Source organism: Podarcis tiliguerta, assembly GCF_965153285.1.
Source record: "Podarcis tiliguerta genome assembly, chromosome: 2".
Lineage (NCBI taxonomy): Eukaryota > Metazoa > Chordata > Lepidosauria > Squamata > Lacertidae > Podarcis > Podarcis tiliguerta.
Window position 1 is genome coordinate 78,700,711 of NC_139535.1, and position 23,189 is coordinate 78,723,899.

Here is a 23,189-nt window from a genome sequence, read left to right on the forward strand (position 1 = left end):
GCGGGGGGGGGGGCGCAAATTACTTGCCTTGCCCCGGGTGCTGACAACCCACACTACGCCACTGCAAACGGAGGAACTGGAAACAGTGGCAAACTGTGGATGCTCAAATTTCAGGATTCGTTTTAGGAATTATTCTGAGCCCTGTTCAGATGTTAACCAACTACACAATTAGTATTGTTCAAGGCGAAGGCAGCATTGTGCTTGCTGGCTCTTCCTCCTCCATTGTGATCCTGTTGCTCAGATCCTCTGCCCTCCATGCACTGGGTAACTTCAGCAGCAGAGAGCCTTTTCTATTCGTGAAGCCTCCCTGTGGAATTTATTGCCTTGATTGTGAATGGTTCTCAATCGTGTCATAAGCCTCCATATTACTGGGCATTCAATTCATTGTTTCTGTTGTTTGGAATGGATCAGGTCTCCTATTCTTTCAATAACTCGTTTCCCTGACTATACATGCCAGTCTCATGGCCAGGAGTTCCAGCACTTACCCAAGGTTCAGTTTCCTTGAAATGAAGGTCAGTAGAGGCTTTGGTGTCTTTAGGATATATGTTTTTATTTGCATGGACATCCCCCCAACCCCAGGTGACCCCCGAGCAGAATAATGACGCAAGACAATGTTGCTGTGGGATTAAAATTGGCCACAACTTTATTAAGTTTCAGATGTAGGGAGATCTTGGCTCAGGCACTGGGCATTTATCCTTCCCAGTCCCCAGCTGGGAATGTGGGAGACTTCAGGGTTATCCAGAACATGTGGGGACTGGGCTAGATCTGGAGAGCATCTGTTCAAACAGAGCCCCCCCCCCCCCCCCGTTTCAACACTGTTGGAGGGGAGAGCAATGACAACCTCTTGGCATGTGGCCAATGCCTCCCCTCAAGACCCCTTTAATGGGGAACCCTAGTATCACTGCCACAAGGAGGTGTGGGTCACCGCTTCATGCCCCCCCCCCCCATTTAGGAAAATAGACTAAAGGATTCCACCCAAGCCCTGAAACTGCCAAAGTTGTGATGTTTTGCTACGGTAAAGGCAAAACCTGCCAATGCAGGAAAATTCTTTTCCAGCCCTTCAACAGCAACCCTGACATAGCAGTGCCTGCATACCTGTGGGGAAAAGGTTAACCTGCAAAAGAAGACTTAACTGAGGGACAGCAGGGTGGGAGAAGCTCTGGAGCCAACTGATGCTTTGCAGGTAAGATTCACCTTCTGTTGTGTGGGCAGGGCGGTCCCTCCCCTTACCTGGCTGATCCCCTGGCAACACCTCCCCAGGCGGGATTGGGTGATTGGCTGAGGTAGGTGGAGACCTCCAGGTATCCAGCCTGGGCAGGATGAAGCCAGCCTGAACTACCAGGAGTTGGGCTGGGATAGTCATAGGATCATAGAATTGGAAGGGACCCCGAGGATCATCTAGTCCAGCTGCGCAAGATCACGCAAAAGGCGCCCCCCATTTGATGTGGGGAGTGGGCATTACAACCTGAGCCTATGTTGGAGGGGCTCATAGCATTAGCACTCAAAAAGGCCACCACAGAGCAAATATGTCTGGCTCCCCAGCTCTCTCGCACACAACTGTAGCAGTTAGTGAGGTGTGGGAGGAAAGGCCCACTCATTTGTTCTATGGCACAGAGCAACTTCTTCGGTTGTGCTAATTGTGGTGCTTAACTATTGAGCCAAGGTCATTGCCTTAATAAAGGAACGGGTTTGGCAAGCTTGCTCTTATATATTCTATCTCCACAGATACAGGATCCCAAGAACTGGAAGGGTCTCAGGGTCTCATCCAGACAGACTCCGCCTCCCGACTTGTGTGTGTCCTTGTTAGCAGGGATGTGATTTTGCTAGGAGTATGGCAGTTTCCATACATCCAGCCAAAAATATACTTCCCCCCTGTGTTAGTTCATTTCTTTTGTCAGATAACTACGCTTCCTACAAGCCTTTTAATCTGAGGAACAGAAGCTGATGCAACAGCAAGAAACAATTGGTGGATGATATGAGCAAGTCACCCAGAAAATGAGAAACACAGAAACTGAATGCTGAGAGCTAAGCCAAAGGAAGGAGAAAGTGAAATGATTGCAAATATCCAGAAAGCTCATTTTATTTCCACATGTTGCTGGCCTACAACTCCCATCAGTCCTAGCCAGCATGGCCAATGGTCAGGGATGATGGGAGTTCTACTCCTACAACTAGACGGGAAGGGAGACCAGATGACTGGCAGCTGCTCTCCGCATTTCAGATAAGGACTTTCCCCATCCTATCCTGAGAAGCCAGGTCATCATTTCTTTTCTTCCCCTCCTTGCAATATTTGTTTCTGGCACTGACACTACTTTTCACTTCAGAGAGCAATACACACACACAATCAGTGATCAGAGGGACATTTCTAAAGGATGGATCTTCAGGTGGCATAAAGCTGCTACTGTAACCATGAGAAAAATGTCAGCCCGCTAAGACTATTAGAAACACTACATTAGATTAGAAAGCTTGTCTGCTCCACATCATGTAGCAGGCAGCCTGTCACTGGACTTAAATTTTGGATGGTATGTATAAAATTCTGGCTGTAGCTAGCAGTTCATCAAATATTCAAATACAGGCTTTCCAGAGCACACATTTATATAAGGATTCAGTTAACCACTAAAATCATACATACACAAACACACACACACTTAACAATTAACAGTAATTTTTATGTTGCAAAGCCTTTCTCATCAACCAGGTTTGTTTGTTTGTTTGTTTGTTTGTTTGTTTGTTTGTTTTAAATGCAATATCTGAATTTATGTATGTGTATATACATATGACAGGGACACAGGTGGTGCTGTGGGTTAAACCACAGAGCCTAGGACTTGCCGATCAGAAGGTCGGCGGTTCTAATCCCCGCAATGGGGTGAGCTCCCATTGCTCAGTCCCTGCTTCTGCCAACCTAGCAGTTCGAAAGCACGTCAAAGTGCAAGTAGATAAATAGGTACCGCTCCAGCAGGAAGGTAAACGGCGTTTCCGTGTGCTGCTCTGGTTTGCCAGAAGCGGCTTAGTCATGCTGACCACATGACCCGGAAGCTGTCTGCAGACAAACGGTGGCTCCCTCAGCCTATAGAGCGAGATGAGCGCCACTACCCCAGAGTCGGTCACGACTGGACCTAATGGTCAGGGGTCCCTTTACCTTTACCCTATATACATATGACAGGAAGTAAAGAGTCAAAGGTTCAGAAAATGGCCTTTTTGGAGCCCCCCTAACAGTGCTTATGGGGAAATGATCTGAAGTTTTCTAGAACAAAGAAATCCTCTTATTTTTCAGAAGTCTTTGTTGAAGCAGGACAGAAGGGTCTGTCTCAAGAGTTATGCAAAAAAAAATAATTCAAAAAAAATCAAAGTGAATGAAGTTCTTTGATGACGCAATTGAAGTTCTTTGACTGCAATCAGGTACACAATGGTGATGCCACAAGATAACTGAAGCTGCTGATTCAAGCACTGGTCTCCTCTTCATTGCAGAATAACTTCCTTCCTTCATCACATTATCAGCAAAAAAGGCACAGTGATTACATTCTTTGGTCCGGTTCTCCAAACTGATTTCCCAATTAAGTTTGCAGGGGTGGTGATTGTGAGAGACAAGGCCTCAGTACAGAGATGATAGATAGATAGATACAGATAGATAGATGATAGATGATGATAGATAGATGATAGATAGATAGATAGATAGATAGATAGATAGATAGATGATAGATAGATAGATAGATGATAGACAGAGAGAGAGATAGACAGATAGATATGATAGACAGACAGACAGATAGAGCACAAATAAAGCATAGTAACATGTTAACAGAGAAAATGCATTAATATACATTTAAATCATAGGAAAATAAAAAGACCTTTGCTTGGCAAAAGAAGGATAAGAATATTGGCACCAAGTAGGCTTCTTGCTAGCAGAGCATTTGACAAATGGGTTGCTACCACTGAGAAGGCTCTTTTTCTGTGATCATCACCTCCCCTACCTCTGGTGAGGGGAATCAGTATGTGAGCAGTGATTGCTACAGGTACATGGGCTTTAATTTGTATAGGGCTTGAAAGCAGGACTGGGTGACCTGGAACTGGACTACAACTCCCATCAGCCCCAATCATTGTCCATACTGGCTGAGGCTGATGGAAATTAGTGTCCAGCTTCTGGAGAACTATAGGTTTCTTACCTCTGAAGTTGAGCACCAACACTTTGCTCAGAAAATGGATCAGTAGCCAGAAATGTCCTTTCACTGTTCCCCCAGACCAATTCCTGAACAGACTGTAGAAAGAATATTGAAATAAATGACATTTCTGAGCAGTTTTCAAAAACAGCCCCACATATAACATATTACAGTAGACAATCCTTTATGTTAACAGAGCATGTAGCTACGCTATTAGAAACTAAGAAATATGATATGTCCAGTGTGTTTCACTTTCCTCAGAGACAAGGGAATATAACTTATTCAGATTTTTCAGATGTTATACTTGTTTGCCCCTGAACAAAGGATTGTTGCGGCCCCCTTTTTTCTGCTAGTTTCACTTGTGCCGTGTTTCAGTATGCTAAATCTCATTTTGAGTATATATTTGCATAAAAGAAGTCTATACGGTGGTACCTCAGATTACAGATGCTTCAGGTTACAGACTCCACTGACCCAGAAATAGTACCTTGGGTTAAGAACTTTGCTTCAGGATGAGAACCAAAATCGTGCTCCGGCGGCACGGCGGCAGCGGGAGGCCCCATTAGCTGAAGTGGTACCCAGGTTAAGAACAGTTTCAGGTTAAGAACAGGCCTCCAGAACGAATTAAGTTCTTAACCCGAGGTACCATTGTAAATGGTAGGAAGAAAATTTGACACTATTATTTGAAGCATTGCAAGTACATCTGTAATATATTGGAATGCATCTTAAAATCACGTGATGCTTGGGTTATTCGTGCTCCCTGCTGTTGGGACAGACATATCACCTTTTCTTTGAAAGTAGTGAACCTCACTAAGCTATATACCAAAAATATAGATTATACTTCCCTATTCCATGACTCAACGCTAATATTTCTCTACTCTTCCAGGTCTCCTGGGGTGGGATCAATTTCAGAGTGTCTACTTTATCAACCCCAAGGTGTAATGTAACAAAAATAAACAAATAAACAAGATGGTCATGCAAGATATAGTCATAGAAAATCATTAGCACCAATGTGGAAATTTCTGCTGTCCTACATGACATAGCAGAAGCGGTCATATTTTCACTTTCTGCCAGGACATGCTCTGGAAATCATAGTTTGTGTAGGTAGAAAGTTGTGCCAGGAAAGTTCTCCAGGGGTTTAGATATGAACTTTGAGAGCTCAAGGTACCCTTCATATGAGAGGTAAGCTTTTAAAACCCTAGACTTTTTCTACATGTTGGATTTAAAAAAAAAATGAGCCAAAGAAGAATTCCCAGCTTGCCCCCATCAGCTCTTGCCTCTTCCCACAAATTCTCCCCAAAAGCTCCTTGGCAAGCAGTGGTGTTTGGAGCAACAGCAGCAGGTACAAGGGAAAGGGAAAGAAAGGAGGCTTGCCCTTCGCCTCCCTTCTTCCATATCTTTCTGACATAGGTAAAAAGGGGAGGGTAAAGGACCCCTGGACGGTTAAGTCCAGTCAAAGGCGACTATGGGGTGCAGCACTCATCTTGCTTTTTAGGCTGAAGGAGCAAGTGTTTGTCCACAGACAGGTTTCCAGGTCATGTGGCCAGCAGGATTAAACAGCAGGAAGCCAGAGCGCACCCAATCAGCAAGCCCAAGAGGCTCAGTGGTTTAGACCACAGTGCCACCCATATCCCTCTCTTCCTGACATGCTGGGGCCTGAAAGAGGTAATCTTCCTAAGGGCTGCAGCAGATATAATTATATACAACCTCTCTCTCCACCCAGCATATGTTCTTTTATTCATTTTATCTTGCGAATCCTAGTTATATGATCACTTATCTGTCCACTCTTGGGCAAAAAACAGCAAGGGTATATATACTTGTATATATTTTGTTCATCCTCCAAACCTTTCCTTTGGTTTCTCAGCTGTTTCAGCTGCTCCTTCTGTTCAACAATTTCATTAATGAGGTCCACAAGCTGAAAGAGGAAGTTGGATGGATCTGACCTTTGCTTAAATGGGGGCTTCTTAATGACTGTCTGAGGCAATGCCATATAAAGGCTTGGATCCTGAGATAAGTTAACTTCAGAAGGTTCATGCAATGACACTTTTCCCATCCCTTCTTTACGCTAGGAACTCCCTGCAGCCCAGCCCACAGTTTCCATGAGTACCCTCCTCCCCAGTGACTTTGGAAGGCTTCCAAGGGATGTAAGTGGTTGCAGCGGAAAGGAGGAGGCAAGGAACTTTTATTCTGTGAATGTGCTTAGGTTAACTTATCTTAGGATCCAAATCTATATAAGCAAATGCCTAGGATAGTCAAGGTTCGCTTCTCTTGGAAATTATGTCTGTATTATTTATTGGCTGCCCCATAACAGAACAAAATTTTTAAAAAGGGTCTCTAGGTGGCTGTCAAAAGAATGCAACAAATCAAAAGTATACAACAGATTGCAACACCCCAGTATCATACGTGTTCAGCACCTGTTGGGTTTACCTATTTTGAGCTCCGAGGCTTTATTAAAACTGGTGACGTGTCTGCACCAGAGCAGACATGTCAGCAGGCTACGTTGTGGGGTTTTGGATTATAAACAACGAAGCCAATGGCACAGAGGAGTAAATTTAGAACACATATGGTATGAAAAGAAGGGAACATTGCACAGTGGACAATGGCTTCCTCTTTGCTTGCAGCTCTCAGCCGCCAGGAGGACACACATCTAGGAGGATGACTCAAAAATGCTTGACTGATGGATGCATTTGCTGATAATCATTTCCACACTTCTTTTCCCACTCACAATAAAATTGCTTCCACTGCAACTCTGTACCCTCTTATTTGTACGTTAGCCCTATTTAACTCAAAGTAGACTTACTTCTGAGATATAAAACCACCCTGTAAAATGAGTCAGAGCATTCAGAATCACAAGCTTATTGATGTTTTTTTGTGTATTCAGATTTATTATTCTTTTTAAGTTCCAAGCTACTGTTTGTTTATCTTTTAACTCATTTGGGCAAGATTTCCTGTCATGAATGGGGCATTTGGGGCAATATGTCTAAATGTGCAGCCACAGTTTGTTTCCTTGCTGCTTTTATTTGCCTTTGCTGTTTACTATTTTAAGCATTTTCGATACTTGGGTATTAGGTTTGTGCAACTTGGTTAGGACAGCTGCAGCACGTGCTGTGCATCCATAAGATCACAGATTCAATCACTAGCATCTTCTGTAAAGATTCTTAAACAGATGGGAGAGCCCTTGGACCTGAGACTCAAATGGGCCTTACATGGTTCTTAACTAAAACTTTAGATATTTGCAAACTACCTCCATGTTGCTCTCTATGGATTCTTATTCTGTACTACTGGATAGCTCAGGTGGTTAGAGGACAGTGCTGTTAATGCCAAGGCTGCAGGTTCAATCTCAATACAGGACATCTGCATATTTCTGACTGCAGGGGATTGGGCAGGGTGATCCTCAGGGTCCAATTCTACAAGTCTATGATGTTACAGACAGGGTCTTTCTCACTAAAAAAATCAAAAAAAAAATCAACTTTTTTCTTTTTTAAAAAAAGCCCCTCACACTATTAAAGTTCAGTGTCACAATACTACCTCTAAGTATGATTGCACAGAAGATGTCAAATTGAATTATATTTTGCCCAGTCTATTGTGGCTCAACCACTCTTCCTTTCTGAATCAATTCCTGTATGTTACTCTGGGCAAAGTCAAGAGTAGCCTTTCCTCTTCTGTGCTTCAGAATGAACAGTTCCAAGGAGCTTTTGTTTACTGTACTCAAAATTGTCTCTCCAAATTATGTCCCTATTTGACATCAGCTAGTCTATATTTGGTACATTACCATACCAACAAATATTATTGTCTCTTTTCACTGCTGGTGAACAATTTGTTTAGCAGACCACTAATTTATTTCTTTATGTGCATATGTGCGTGCATGCACACACGCCCTCTCATTTCAATTAAAATTGCAGATTTCTCAAATTACAGCTGAAGCACACCTGAATTTAAGAATGTTAGGGGGAAAGAAAAGCCCTGATGGGTCAGACCAAAGGCCTAACTGGCCCAGTATTCTGTTCCCACCAAGGCCAACTAGGTAACTGCAGGAGCCCCACAAGGAAGACATAAGTTAAACAGCACTTTCCCAATTTTGTTGCCCAGAAGCAAATTGCCTCTGATGATGGAGGTAATCAGTATGTCACCTGCATGACATAGTAGAGGAGGCACTTGAGCTGATATTGGAGATTTTGATTAAAAATCAAAAAGTATTCATAAAAGTCTTCTTCTACAGTGCTTCACATCCATCTTTGGACATACACCTCCCCTGCCTTCAGTGGGTTGAGAAAAGTAACATCTGCCAAATGTATAAGCCAGTTAAGTGCATGTCACGCCATTCTGATTTGTCCAAACAGGCCAGCCTTGCCATTAGGCAGAGTGAGGAAGGTGCTTCAGGCAGCTGGCTTTGGATGTCAAGAAACAATAGGAATTGGTAGTTGCTTACTACTGCTCTATTTTTATTGTTTTATTTTATTATTTTATTTTATTTTATTTCTGGTATATTTTTATCTCAGGTGCCAAATTAACTTGGCCATCCTGGAGGTGGAAACACACCAGTAGGCATGCCAGACTGGCCCCACCAGTGCCTTTGCATCCACATAGGGTGATCACTCTACCTTCCTTGTTTGCATCATACCATTCAGTGACATCCACTTACTCACTATAATCCACCTAGAGGTGAACATTCAGAGCTCTTCTGATGAGGATGTCAGAAAATGTGGTTTATTAGTTCTGAGAGAGTATTAACTCTGGACTAAGAAGATCTGGACTGAAATTTCTGCCCAGCCATAAAGCTCTATGTCCCAACCTAACATACTTAATACGATTGCTGAGAAGAAAGCGGGATCACCCATATTGGCAACTCCAAGATTTTTAGGATAAAAGGTCATACTGCAAAAGAAAATGTCACTCTTAGTACTCTAAGAGTCCTCTTCCATAGCTGTTCTTTCTACCTGTGATCTGCTGTGATGTAGTACAGGGGGGAATGAAGCTGTGGGACTAAATACAGAGCAGAGAAATGACAACATTTTATGGACTACTAGACTAACACATGAACTCTCCTTGCTCTGGTAAGTAAATGATGTGATATATGGCCTCGATCTTCCCAGTTCCAAGCTTCTGTTCTAAGTGCTATTTAAATGATAGTTCCGATTATTATTATTATTATTATTATTATTAAAAAAGGAGTTCCTTGTTTGTTTTGCAAGAGCTGGAAAATCTGTGATGTCAAGGTAATTACAACAATGCCGGACTTGGTTTATTTACTTACATACATAATATTTATAGCATCTAGCTTTTAAAAAAGAAGCATACTGTAAACAGTAGCATAATATTGGGAATCAGTTAACTACTACTAAACCCATACATTGGGGAAGGGGAACATGTGGCATTCCAGATGTCACTGGATTACAGCTCCCATCATGCCAGGCTATTGGCCATGCAGATTGAGGCCGATGGGAGCTACAGTCCAAGAACATTTGGAGGTCACATGTTCCTCACCTCTGCTATACATTATACAGGCCCAATTAAATACTAGCCTAAAGACATATATGTTTACTGAGTCTGCTGAATTGACCTAAAACTGTTCTCAATAGTTAACTGGATCCCTAAAAGTTGAAGCCACCTTAGAGAAGGTCCTGTACCAAATGCCTACCAGATTCTCCTCCTTTTGTGATGGAATTTTGAGCAAGGCCTCACCCTAAGATATCAGCAAGTGACTAGCATCCTATAGAGAGACAAGCTCCATCTATTCCATACAGTTTGCTACAAAGTATAGCCCTTCATCCATTGTTTCAATAAAAGCCAGTCTTACTTCAGTGACAAGATAGAGAGATATAAAGCATGCAAATATATTGCTACGTAGGGGTTTGCTTTGTAGGGTTTCTTTTCAGTGTCTCATGACTCAAAACCAGACCTACACACTCTTGAGTACAGTGTTTCATCTCTGCTGTGAACAAGAATAAGTAAATTGCATTCTGCTTGAGGACAAATATGACCTTTAAACAAAAGTGAAACAAAAGTGAAAAGGTCATTGTAGATTGTGCTCTTCTTTAAAACAATGATAGATATATGATAGAGATAGATAGATAGATAGATGATAGATAGAGATGATAGATGATAGATCTATAATCTAGTATTAATTTTAAAATGCCAGAAGAAAGAAGAGATGAATGAAAAAGTAAATAGTGTTGCCTCTGGAAACAAACTTTTGCTGCATTTGTTTGATAATGCACGTGTTTACTGCCCAGTGGCTTAATTTTCACAATGCTGTTTGCTATAAAGGTTGGTGAACATGAACATTTAAAAAACAAACATTCTTCAAAGTTACTGCATTTTCATTTTTTTCCCTGAGCCCTTCATATCCAAAATAATATTCCCTTCTTGTTTTCACAGCACCAAAATCCTGTCACCAAAAACAGTCCTGATGAAAATCCAATTAAACACCTACGTTTTAAATCAGTGATTACTGAATTAAGCTACTAATCAAACCCATTAATTGATTAAGGCTTTCAGGTTTACTGACTGTAGTCCCTGTTTGTCAAGCACTTTATTAACACTCCTGGCTCCACTTGAGTGATATCCATCCCACCTCTTGAGAAGATTATGCATTGGTTCAGATATTAACACATTGTAATCTCTTCTTCATGCCTTCGGATTCGAATCTCGGGATTTTGTGAGAGTTTACCTGTGCACATAGGAAACCACATGTCAGGTATATACGTAAGAAGCCCAGGAAGCAGGCATGCCATGCAAGAAGGCAACAGAATACTAATGTACATAAAATCCTATACGAAGGGAGTGGGTTGCGAGGAAAATAAAATAAAAGTGGCAATTGGAGCTGACAGATTAACATTGCTTGTTTATTCCTCTGAAAAAATGAAGGATGACGCACCATGTGAGAGATTTCAGTGAAAATCTCTGAACTATGGGGATAGACAGGTACTTTCATTTGGGAGCCTGCTCGGCATTTTAAACCATATCCATCTTTGCTATTATGCATCACTCAACATCTGGGTTGCAATTTGTATCAACCAATGCATCTTCTGCCAGATTCCCATAATCCTCCCACCTCCAAAACATGGTGAAGTAAAAAAAGAAATTGACAAAATCAACCAAGATCAACCAATGGTCTGTTTAAATATAAGGCTATGCTCCTACCAAGCAAATGGAAAAAAGGGTGCTGGACAAAATATGGAGGAAGCAGAGGGCTAGCAAGCTGAATGGAAAGAGGCCAAAGGAAATAGGAGAACAAGTGACAAAAGCCTAAGAAGCAAAGGATGGCTGAAGGGGGGGGTAGGAACAGTAAGCAATAGACGGAGAAACACAGAACTGAATAAAGAAAACATTTCTTGATTTATAAGAACATCTAAAAAAGAATAATCAGAGCTAAGTGCTAGATTGTGAGTGTGACTCAGACTCTTATGCTGAATGTCAGGGACCAGAAAAAACTCTCTAGGGAATTAAAGTACCAGAAGTTCACTATAAGGCAAGATGGAAATACAGGTCAGTCTCTTTCCTTAAAGGTGGGCGTGGGAACAACAATGTTCTTTAGTTTTTAATGAGCTGTTGTTACAATTGTGTAACAAGCGCAGCAAGCATTCGGGTATGTTCATACACACCCTGCTGAGAGGTTTAGGATCTTTCGCTGGAGTTATAGCACACACTTGACTATGAGTATGTGTTAACCCTTAACCTTATGCCCCTACGTCAATCTTATGCTCATGCCATGATCAGCAGAGATCTACAGATTCGCATACTCCTGTTCAAACCATAGAACAGCAACAGAAATATTGCCCATTAACCCATCACAAGCAGGGGCAGAGGAAGGGGATGCAGTGGATGCGGTCCACCCTGGGTGTCACCACTGAGGGGGTGTGACAAAATGCCGGGTGACACTCATTGCGGGGCCTGCAGTATGCCCGAGCCACGTGTCTCTCCTGGGAGAGACGCAGTGATTTGAGCGTGCACAGGCTCCATGCTGCCCAAATGGTCCACCCACTGCCTCCCCCCCCCCCAGCTGTAGGGTGGCTCAGTGGGAGGAGGCAGGCAGACTCCAGAGGCCTGGCGGTGCACCCCAGCCCTGGGCTTGCTGCCCCAGGTGCCCAAGTGACTTTCTTTGCCTCTGAACACAAGCAATATATTTCTTTATCAAATACAGAAATTGTGTGCATTCATTGTACATACTCATACGAGCAGTCTTCAAAGTGCATTGAATTTATAACACATACTTTGAATGGACTTTTGTGCATTGCTGTCTTATTGAGGTATATGCTATTTAGCTCTGACAGGTCAAGGGATGGGTTCTCACTGCAACTGGAAAGTTTGTGACATGTGTTACATATGCAGCAAGTTTGTTAACTTACCAACAACACAACGGAATACCATATTTTACAGATATGCATGAATTGCCAAACAAGCTTTTTAAAAAACAAAAACCCATCACACAGTCTTTTAAAATGCACTGATACTGTATAAATCTGTGTATTAAGCTAACCTATTATTCTAACTCTCTAGATACAAAAGGTTATGCCATAGCAAACGTGTGAGCCTCTAAGGTGCTACAAGACTGCTGTTTTTACCTTTAAATGGTTAATAAAAACTTGGATCCAATACAAAATTGGATATACATTTGAAATACCCCCCCCCCCAGAAAAAAACAATGCAGCCCATTAGGCATGTTCTTACCTATCTAATCTTGTAGCCAATCAAGTTGTTCATAGAAACAACAAAAAATTATCCATTACTTCAAAGTAATATGAAGTTGCAATTCTATAGTCAGCCAGATATTGCCATCCTTCCCCCCCTTATTATTTCACTAAAGCACCTTTATCTAATTTTGATACTTCTCCATATCTGTGCAGCACTCACATCCACCTGAATTGGCATTAATTTGCAATCATGCTCACTGAAGGCTCTGTGCACCTCACCAGCACATCAAATGTCAATAAAATCCATTAGCTTATTCTCAAGTAACACACGAGTGCAGCAAGTGAGACTAGTTTTAGAAGGGTTCAGGTCACAATTTGAATTTATTCTGTAAGAACCAAAGTAGACATGACAGCACCAGACCCTTTTGTTTAATTCCAGGTCTCTCTGTATAAAAACATGTCATCCTGGGATACGTGAGGGACACAACGGTATACAATTACAAAAAAAAGAGTAGAGATGCTCTAGCACTTAGCTACATAAATTCCTTACTCTCACTAAAACCAATGAAACAATATTATTATTGATACATTTCCCTGAAGTATCAGGATGCCTTCAGGCAGGAAGCAGTTAAAAAAACAAAAAGGGGGGAAAGATACAAATTACAAGATACAAAAGGAGGGAAGATACAAAGATACAAATTAGTTTCAGTTTAGGACAGTTTACTGGGCTTGCAGAGTAAGGATTGTATATGTGTGGTGGAACCCTACGCATTTTTACTTAGAAGTAATATTTAAGGGAAGTTGCTTGCTATGCCATGGGGGGGGGGGTATTTTATATTGAAACTGTTATGCCAAGACTTCACAGCCAAATGGGCAACTTTCCTGTCTTTGACAGAAACTCAACTTGTAAACATTGTGATAGCTTTTGAAAAACTGTTGGAACGCTCAATAATAAGAACCACCACACTAACTGAGCCACATAATGTCAGAGGCCCCACGGCCCCATGTGCAGTACAGTCTAGATATGATCAGAAGACCTTCTCATCTTGCCTCCCTTTCTTCTTCTCACTGCATATGGAGCTAAGATGGTAGTGATTTATTGAACAGACCGTTCTAGTTATCAATAAATACTTGCTCATGAGGTTACCAGCAAAACAAGGTTAAAAATATAATACATAATAATTGAAACCAACAAATAGAAGACAACAAAAACTTTCATGGCAATAAAGCAGTGCCCCTCTCCCCCCCCCCCCCCATATAGGCCACATGAAAATTGCTGAGGATCATTACAAACCATCTAATGATTTTTCTGCCTGCTATGCTAGATACTGTATGATTTTTAACTGGATACGCTGAGCGATGCTCGCTAACCACTGGTGGTCTACACCAAGCCCATGGACATTTCAGGAAAGCCTTCCTGGGAAAACTATTTCATGGCTGGGGTGCTACTGCCAGCCCTGTGCCTTCAAGCCCACTGCAGGCATCTCCCTGGCAGCCACATGTCACACTTCACTTGCAAGGGGACCAAAAGCAGGGCCTCCAAAGAGGATCTTAAGTTTTGGGTACACATATATGGGAAATGGCCTTTCAGGTAATCTGGCCCCAAGTCCGATGCCAGGTGAAAGCCTGCAAGAACTCATACTCTTTTAAGAATTGCACAAGGAAAACACTGAAACAGATGGATTTTTCCTTCTTGACTAGCCTTCCCAAGCCTCGTACCCTCCAGATGTTTTGAACTACAGCTCCCATCAGCACCAGTCAGCATAGGAATTGTGGTAAAATATACCTATAATGCACAAGTTTCCCCCAATAGTTGGGGAAGGCTATTCTGTACAATACTTCAAGGAACAGGGTACCAATAGTCTGGACATGGCAATGCGCAGAAGGAGACTAGAAAGGGAAGCTAGAGACACATGGGGAAATTGTCATGCAGTGGTTTTCTGGCTTTTCCCTTGGCTAGCCAGATGCGGCAGAAGAGAGGAAGGGGGTGTTGCTAGGCAACAGCCTCATGTCTGTAGAGTCCTTCTCTCCTATAGGTGGAGAAAGAAGGTAAGAAAGGACATGAGGCAAGTGTGACCTAGGACAACAAATGTTTTCCCTCAACCACCTAACCTCATACCTATAGTCACATACTAACAGTAAGTAAACCAGAGAAACATATCATTGACTGTCACCATGTCAGCTGGACCTTAATAATTAACACTCATTAATTTTTATTTTGCCCACCAGACATTTTGGTAATAACCCAATCCATCACAAAACCCCGACATAACCAATTGATATGTTCTGCTGTGCTCTATGATATTAGTAAGTTTTCACAGTTTGGATTTGGATTTGATATCCCGCTTTAATCACTACCCTAAGGAGTCTCAAAGCGGCTAACATTCTCCTTTCCCTTCCTTCCCCACAACAAACACTCTGTGAGGTGAGTGGGGCTGAGAGACTTCAAAGAAGTGTGACTGGCCCAAGGTCACCCAACAGCTGCATGTGGAGGAGCGGGGAAGTGAACCCAGTTCACCAGATTACGAGTCCACCGCTCTTAACCACTACACCACACTGGCTCTTGAAACACAGGCACTTGAAACAAAAACTTCATTTTATTATTAGTATATCCCATCACCTAGAATTCGAAACCTAAAAGAAAAGACTGTTTCCAAATCAGGCTAAAAAAGGAAGATTCTTTTATCTCAAAAGTTCATAAAAAGAAAAGGAAACATGCATGCTCTAGTTACCCACTTTTAGAAGTCCTATAGAGGCCATTTCACTGCCCAAGAAGGCTTCCATTGCATGAGCTGTAGGCCAACCATGTGCTCCATTGGGCAGAAAAAAGAGAAAGCAGGAAAAGAACCAGAGAGAGAGAAGCTATTGCATCCATCCTTTGACAGGGAAAAGCCTTCAGGATTGTGCAAAACAGAACCCACACATACCTTTGAAACAACCAATAGCTTATAAAGCCATGAGTGCAGTGGCCATGAAAAGTCAGTGAGAAGTGAAGAAGGCACAGGTTACACCAAGAACCCAAGTGAGTGAAACATACTTTTGATTGGTGACAAACTTACTAACAGTTGAACCAGAAATTCAATGAAGGGTAGAATTCCTATCTGACAATTCTCTTGCCCAACCAGACCCTCCAGCTACTGCTGTGGTGACATATATAGGAAACCACATTCCCTTGGGATGGGCAGCTTATTGGCTGCCTCTTAAAATTGAGTTTAGGCCTTTTAAAAATAAACTAAAAGCCAATAATAACAAGCTGGCCAAACCTTAGCTTTCAAACATGGCCAATACTGACTCAGTTCATCAGAGCAAATAGGCAAGAGTATTGCCAATTAGCTTGCAAAGGAGCCGAGATGTACTGCAACATATTGCACTTTGATTTAGCCAACTCGATTCTTGAACAGCTTAATAGCAAATAAGGCTGTTGAGGAAACTTCAGTAGAGGTGAAATTGACAGGAACAAAAGCAAAGGTCACATTTGACAGTGGGAAGGAGGCATCAGTTTTTAGAAGTGGCTCCCACTCAACACAAGAGGCTTGGCAGGTCTTGTATACCACAGAAAATGAAAGAAGATTGCAATGCAAATAGAACAGAGGAAAATAAATTATTAAGAGTCACTAATGAATTGCTGTTGCACATTTTTTAAAAGCAACTATTCCAAAGATGACAACTAAAGAGCCAGGGGAAAAAGGTTAAAATTCAAACCTGAAAGCAATTGCTGCTGAACAATTTCCACCCACCAACTGCATTTCATGGAAACTATACCAAAATGAATGCAATTGTATAGCAGGTAGCACTGGGTAGATGTCACTCAAGGTGGTTTAAAAAGTGCAGATGTTTGGCAGGTAATTTGATCCTGTGGATCAACTTCAGTGGCATAAACAATGTACCATGCTTGCTGCTGTTTATATGTCTCCTGGATGTGTCCACAACCAAAATACATGGTTGTAAGCATACCTCCCAGGTGAGCAACAAGATGGGGGGCAGGAAGGGGAACAGTGAAGGCTGAATTACTCATCTCTGTCATTTGAACATTATGCTAAGGAGGCTGTCAGGCATCCAAATTATTCAACCCTGGCTGCCCCTAAGCAGGGTACTCAGTCGGAAAACGTGTAAACATCTGAACCGAAGGATAGCTTCTAGTACAGCCAAGGTGCTCCCAGTTTGAAATAAAGTTTGTGCCCAACCAGCTAATTCTGCCCCCAGCTGATTGTTGACCTTCAAAAAGGTCAAAGGGAAACAGTTTATTTCCTGTCAGTTTCTCCCGTCCCCATATTCAGTGGGGAGACATGCATTTCTGTTAGCTGAATGGCAGGTTTCTGGAAGGCTGGGGAAGAAGATGACTTTGCTCCCCAGCCACACCCCAGCTCCTTTCTTAGCTCCTTCTCATATAGCCTTTGGTCAGATGGCATGGAGTTAAGGATCTCCACACAGCCTCCCCAAGGCAGGAGATCAGATGAGTTTCAAGTTTAAAATGGATCCTGTGGGAAATATAGTGGCAGAAGATTCAGTCATGTGCATAGCTCAAACTTCACAGGATTAAACTTTGAAGCCATTTCGGAGGTATGCAAAGAGCTATGAATTTGGGAGCTCATCCATATAGAGGATGAGGTATCTATAGAGAGTATCCATAACCAAAAAGAAGAAAGAAAGACACAGCCTCAGAGTCAATTTGTAAATTTCAAAATTATACCCAGGAAAACTTGCATCAGGAATCTGTTCAGGTTGCTGTCTTCCATGGCTGCTTGTCCAATAGCCAGGAAATCCAGAACAATATTCTTAATTGTTGTTGCCAGCTGGTTCAGTATGCACATATGTTTTTTCTAGCCTCCTCCCTGCCTGAAGATAGTTGTCCCAGGGATATTTCCTCCCTGTTCAACTTTGCCTCTTTCATGCTGCTTTTCACCACTTAGCTTTTCATGCTCCTAGAAGCTGTTTCCACTGTTGTGGCACGCCAACTTTAGCCTGGACCTCTTGTTGCATGACCCTTTAACTCGGATTCCCCATTCCTCCCATCTTGGCAGAGCAACAACTCCCTTTACATATATCACTTCCCTTTCCAACAGTATCCCTTGCAGCTTCAGAAATCCCCATAGTTCTGCAGAGTGGCAACTAGGTCACATGGATTGTGTATGTTCCGAGGCCAGCTCCTCCTCCTTGCTGTTGGAAATAACCTGCCCAGTAAAGGATTCAGGGGATTTTGAATGTTTCTCATCGTTCCTGTGGTTAGGATCCCAAATGGAAGCTGGCTAGTGTGGGGTGGGGAAACGGCGCTCCCTTGAACGCTGACAACTGAAGGAGAGAGTCAAAGTGGATTGACCAGTGGAAGGTCCCTCAACGCTGTTTGAGAGCGACGGTGAATTCAGGGTGCTGTGAGCCAGCAACCCCCTCAAGATGAGCATATGCTTTCTATTGCCCACAGCTCCCCATTCATTCAAATGATGCCACATCAAATGATGTGGCTAGCTCAGTCAGTAGAGCACGAGGCTTTTAATCTCAGGGTTTGTGGGGTCGAGCCTCACACTGGGCGAAAGATTCCTGCATTGCAGAGGGTTGGACTAGTGATTCAAACAAAACAAAACAGCAGTTGGAATGGCCTTCATGGAAATCATAGAAGTGGAGGATCATGGCCAAACTTGGCCCGCCAGCTGTTTTGGGACTACAATTCCCATCATCCCTGACCACTGGTCCTGCTAGCTAGGAATTATGGGAGTTGTAGTCCCAAAACAGCTGGAGCGCCAAGTTTGGCCATGATCCTCCAATTCTATGATTTCCATGAAGGCCATTCCAACTGCTGTTTTGTTTTGTTTGGATCGCAATGGGACTGTCTTCCAAGTACTGGGAGTTCCGATCTCAGGTCTGCCGCCCGAAGCCATTCGCAGACTCCGGAGCGCCGCTGCCAAACGAGTTGGCGCTACTGCATTGGGCGCGTGTGTGACGGACTGACTGCGCAGGAGAGACCCCGAAGAGCCTTCCCGCTCGACACTTGCGCCACCATAAGAGGCGGTTGTGGAGTCCAAATAAAAAGCCTCAGTTTAAAGCGGGCTCCCCGTACCCTCAGGGACAGGACCTGAGGTAAAAAAAAATGTGCTTCCCGGTGTGGACGACGTCGAGTTTCTTTTTGCTCTGCGGGGGCTGCCGTTCTCCCACCTGAGCTCCCACCATGTTCCTCGCTGCCTACACTCCTTCCCCCTGCTTCCGCCCGCCTGGGGGCACCTCACACACACACCCGCTATGCAGAAACGCGGGGAGTTCTCCTGCCTCACGCGGACATTTTGCGCCCCCCTTTCCGCCCGCCGCCTTGGCACTCAGCAGCGGTGGGCGGGCAGGACTGTGTTGCGCCACGCGAGGCCGCTTCTTCCCGCCTGCGGCCTCCGCTCTGGAGCAGCCCAGCGCCTCAGGTGAAGCGCCTCAGCTGAGAGAGAGAGGGAGCCGCCTCCCCTTCTCGGGCCGCGCCGCTGAGCGCTGCGGTAGCCCGTCTCCTCAGGCCGCCTCTGCGGTTGACAGGCGCTGGGCAAGGCAGTGCAGCTAGACGTGCTCAACCAGAGAGCCTGGCTGCCGCCGCCTCCGCCGCCGCTCTTCTTCCCGCCACGTCCCCCCGCCACCGCTTCCCGCCCCTTCCAGCCAGGCCTGGGCTCCTGAAACGGGGCAGGCCTTCCCTGAGGAAAACGACCCCGCTTTGTTCATTCCGGGCAGCCGAGAGGCGCCTTCCTATTATGTCTGAAGCGGCCTGAGCTTGTGTGTGTGTGTTGTGTGCTTGTAATGGCAGTTTCGGGCTGGGGACGGCCCAGTGCGGGAGAATGGCTTCCAGCCTTTCCCGAAAAGCCGAGCCTAGGCAGCCAGCAGGCAAAAGGCGGGGAGGTGGTGGTGGTGGTGGAGGAGGAGGAGGAGGCCGGGGCTGGAAACCCGCCTGCCGCGGTCTGTGTGTGCGGAATGACTAAACGTTTATTGAGGAGCTACCCGAGGCTCTCGGCGTCTCCTACACAAGCACAGTTCACCTCTCTCTGCCGCCGCCGCCGCCCCCCTCCGCCTCCCGCGGCGTGGAACGCCCCCCCCCTTCCGCCCCGTTCTCCTCTCCTCTCCCTGCTGCTGCTGCTGCTTCTCCTCCTTCTCCTTCTCTCTCCCCTGTAGCGAATTAGAGATTTCGTGGCTTAATTGAGGAATCCAAGTGTTTCTGCCTAATTCCAACCTTCCCCGCCCCGCGCGCCTCGCTTCTCGTGCTATCCCCGGCAAGGCGAGCACTTCAGCCCCGCACCCCGCATCCGTTCAATGAAGCAGCACAGATCCACGGCGGCTCCAAGTGGGTTTTTGCAGGACGAGAAGGAGGAGGAGGAGGTGGCGGCGGCGGAGGAGGAGGAGGAGGAGGAAAGGAGCTGGCGGCGGCGGCGGCAGCAGCAGCAGCAGCAGCAGGCATCTTTGCAAGGAAGCCTTTCGGGTCTAGCTCGGCTTCTGGGGATTTAAGTGTCACTCAAAGCATCCCCAAATCAGCTCGCTGCTCCTCTGCGCTTTCTTCGCGGGCATCGATTCGAGCCCTGAGCGGTGCATTTCTGCAATTTCCTACCAGGGAAGGTAAGGAGGCTGTGAGTGCCAAATGCACCACGGCGGCGGCGGCGGCGGCGGCAGCAGCAGCAGCAGCAGCATGGTCACTGACAGCCTAGACTTCTCGTCCGGGTAACTTCCCCTCTTGCCCTCTTCCAGCCCCCCACCCCACCCCACCTTTCCTAGGAATGGTGGTGGTGCAGTTAGGCACGATGTGGTGGTGCATTTAGGCACGATCGCCTTCTCGCATCGCCCCATCCCTTCTATAGATGCTCGATCTCCTTAGGTGGAATAATAATAATACAATAAAAACCGAAAAAAGAAAGACGTGGCCTTTTGTCTCAGCCTCTTTGCATGGTGTTAAGGCTCTGTAGATCCTACTTTTTACTTTTTTTCCGGTGTAAAGAATCCTGAGCATCGCAGGACCCACGACGTCATCCAGCGATCCCCCGCTCTTAATTTCTGTGCCCCCAAGACCACCTCTCTCTCTCTCTCTCTCTCTCTCTCTCTCTCTTTTTCCAGGAGCTCAGGCAACCATCTCACCCCTACCAAGAAACTCGTCATCATCTCACATCCCCCCTTCCCCCAAATGCTATAGGCTGAGCCCTTTCCAGCCACCCATTGCTAACTCGGGCCCCCTCCCCCCCGCGATTTCACCCACCATTTGCTATTCCCAAAGAGCATAAAGTCTAGCTTTTCCCCCTCCCCCATGTGCACGCCTTGCATTCCCATTTTAACCTCTTTTTCCTTCCGTTCCTAATCCGATTTTGCACATTTCCCCATTTAAACTAGGTTGCAAAACTGCTGTAACCTGCAACTCTTGAAACTTCCTCGGTTGTTGAAGTCTATGTTATTTTACTTAAAAGGACAGCAGCAACAAAAAAACAACCTCTTAATCCTTTTGTGGATTACTCTCTTTTTTTAAATAATGCATTTCCTTCTTCCCCTTTAATTTTTTTCTTTCCTCCTTTCCTTCTTTTTTTTGGCAAGGAAATTTGCTCCATCTCCAGCAGCAACCACTGCTCCTTTTGATGTTGTGGTACGCCGTGCGCATGCGCTCCACATTAGAATTACTGCACTGGCTAGAATAAGTTGGATCTCTTCTTCTCTTCCACTGAAGCCCTAAATCATATCAAAAGCTAAAGGGATGCTGAGAGTCCGGGAAAAGGGTTGCTTTGGAATTTGGTCGTTGCCCTTAATCATAACAGTGGTGTGTGCACAGAGGTAAGTGGCCAAAGGGTCTCTCTTTTTCGCCTTCACTTTGAATTGTACTGTATAACTGGGAGGTGCAGAATGCATCTTGCGAGATAGAGACAGGGAAAACCGCTCTCTCCTCATGTCTTTTTACCCCTTTCTTTAGTGCTAATGATCCCAGCAATATGTCCCTGGTAAAAGAGACCGTGGATAGACTGCTGAAAGGATACGACATTCGGCTGAGGCCAGATTTCGGAGGTAATTCGATTGCTTTTGTAGAAAAGCCTGCTCCACGCTCAGGCTGTCCCTTCTCCGGAGTGTGTGTGTGTGTATGTGTGTGTGTGCGCGCACGCGTGTGTGTGTTTTCAACGTGGTGTGAGCGCTGCTCCTGCTCTGCATCTATGTTGCCATTTTCTGAAGCTCGACCCAAAGTTAAGCCAATTGTTCCCCAATTTCCCTTAGTCCAGAACGGCCGTGACACGATCCTTTAAATCTCCTCGTGTGTGTGTGTGTTTATATTTGTATGTTTCTGTATCAATACATACAGTACTTGGTCTCGTGTGCGCTGATTACCTATTAACGCGTAATTAAAGCTTGGCTAATTGGCTTTATGGAGATGCAAATCTCCTAAGTTTCCCCAGCATCCGTGTCACCAAGCCTGGTGTGCTGTGCCTGTGGCCACAGTAAACATTTCTCCTTTTTTTGAGTACAGGATGTTCGGCTAAGCGAGATGAAAATGTCATTCTGCTCCCCGTGAGCTGTGCGTTGGGGAGCAGGTTTCCGCGTCGTTTGTGCTTGTGTATGCTAAACCGGGTCCTTGGACCCTCTCTGAACGTATGTGGAAGCCGCTAGTACAGACGGCACTATGCTGTTAGTGGGCTCCGAGGAGCGTGCGGTTCCGAGAGCCCCGTAAAGTCCTCCTTGAATCCCGAGTCAGCGTCCCTCTCGCTCGGCTTCGCCTGCTTGCAAGGGCTCGGCTAACCGGACTGAGCCCGTGCAGCAAGCAGGAACAGAAGCCTCTGGGTTGAAACTCACACTGCAAGTCTAGTGGGGTGTATCTCCGGCCAGCCACTTAAAGACACTTTACCCTATTATTAACACACGTGTGTGTGTGTGTGTTATATAAAGCACCCGTTGCTGACGGCGATCCTAGAAACGCTGCAAGGCAAACTCGTGGCTAAAATGAAGCCCTGCTGCCCCACCCCTTCCTCAGTCCGAATATTGCTTGCATGAATGAGTTAAATTGTGAGAGATCACAGTGCAGACCATCTTGTGTTGCAGGTCCCCCTGTGGCTGTTGGCATGAACATAGACATTGCCAGCATAGACATGGTGTCAGAAGTCAATATGGTGAGTATTTCATTTATCTTTCAGTCCATCTCCCCCCAACCAGGTTTTACAAGGGTCTGTGGAATCAGTAACTGTGAATGCAGCTTCTGACTTTATCGCTTTTATTTCTCATTTACCACCAATGTGCACCAGTGCTCTCCAGTTAATTAGGCCATCTCTCCACCCCCCCACACACCCCCAATTGGGTGCTTGCGTCTTCTCTACATAGATGTCAGAAAGCAGTGTGAAATAATTTCTCAAGCTATTGATTTTGGGCTATTTTTATCCGAAACGTCTGAATAAGAAAAATGCTAGTAACCTATGTTATTTTGGGGAAATCCATAGAATTA

At 44.8% G+C, this 23,189-nt stretch overlaps 1 protein-coding gene across 7 annotated transcripts in view; it reads left to right on the forward strand.

The window, feature by feature from the left end:
• The first annotated feature begins 19,829 nt into the window (after positions 1-19,829).
• Positions 19,830-23,189, forward strand: part of GABRB2 (gamma-aminobutyric acid type A receptor subunit beta2) — a 106,521-nt gene continuing 103,161 nt past the window's right edge. For 2 of the 7 annotated variants that reach the window (XM_083430859.1, XM_083430863.1), the window contains exons 1-4: positions 19,830-20,347; positions 21,308-21,541; positions 21,678-21,769; positions 22,793-22,860. In XM_083430859.1, the coding sequence (XP_083286985.1) occupies positions 21,465-21,541; positions 21,678-21,769; positions 22,793-22,860 (237 nt within the window). In that variant the 5' untranslated portion in view covers positions 19,830-20,347; positions 21,308-21,464. Of the gene's footprint in view, positions 20,450-21,307; positions 21,542-21,677; positions 21,770-22,792; positions 22,861-23,189 lie in introns of all 7 variants that reach the window. The other 5 variants (XM_083430861.1, XM_083430864.1, XM_083430865.1 and 2 more) reach the window with 5 other exon arrangements.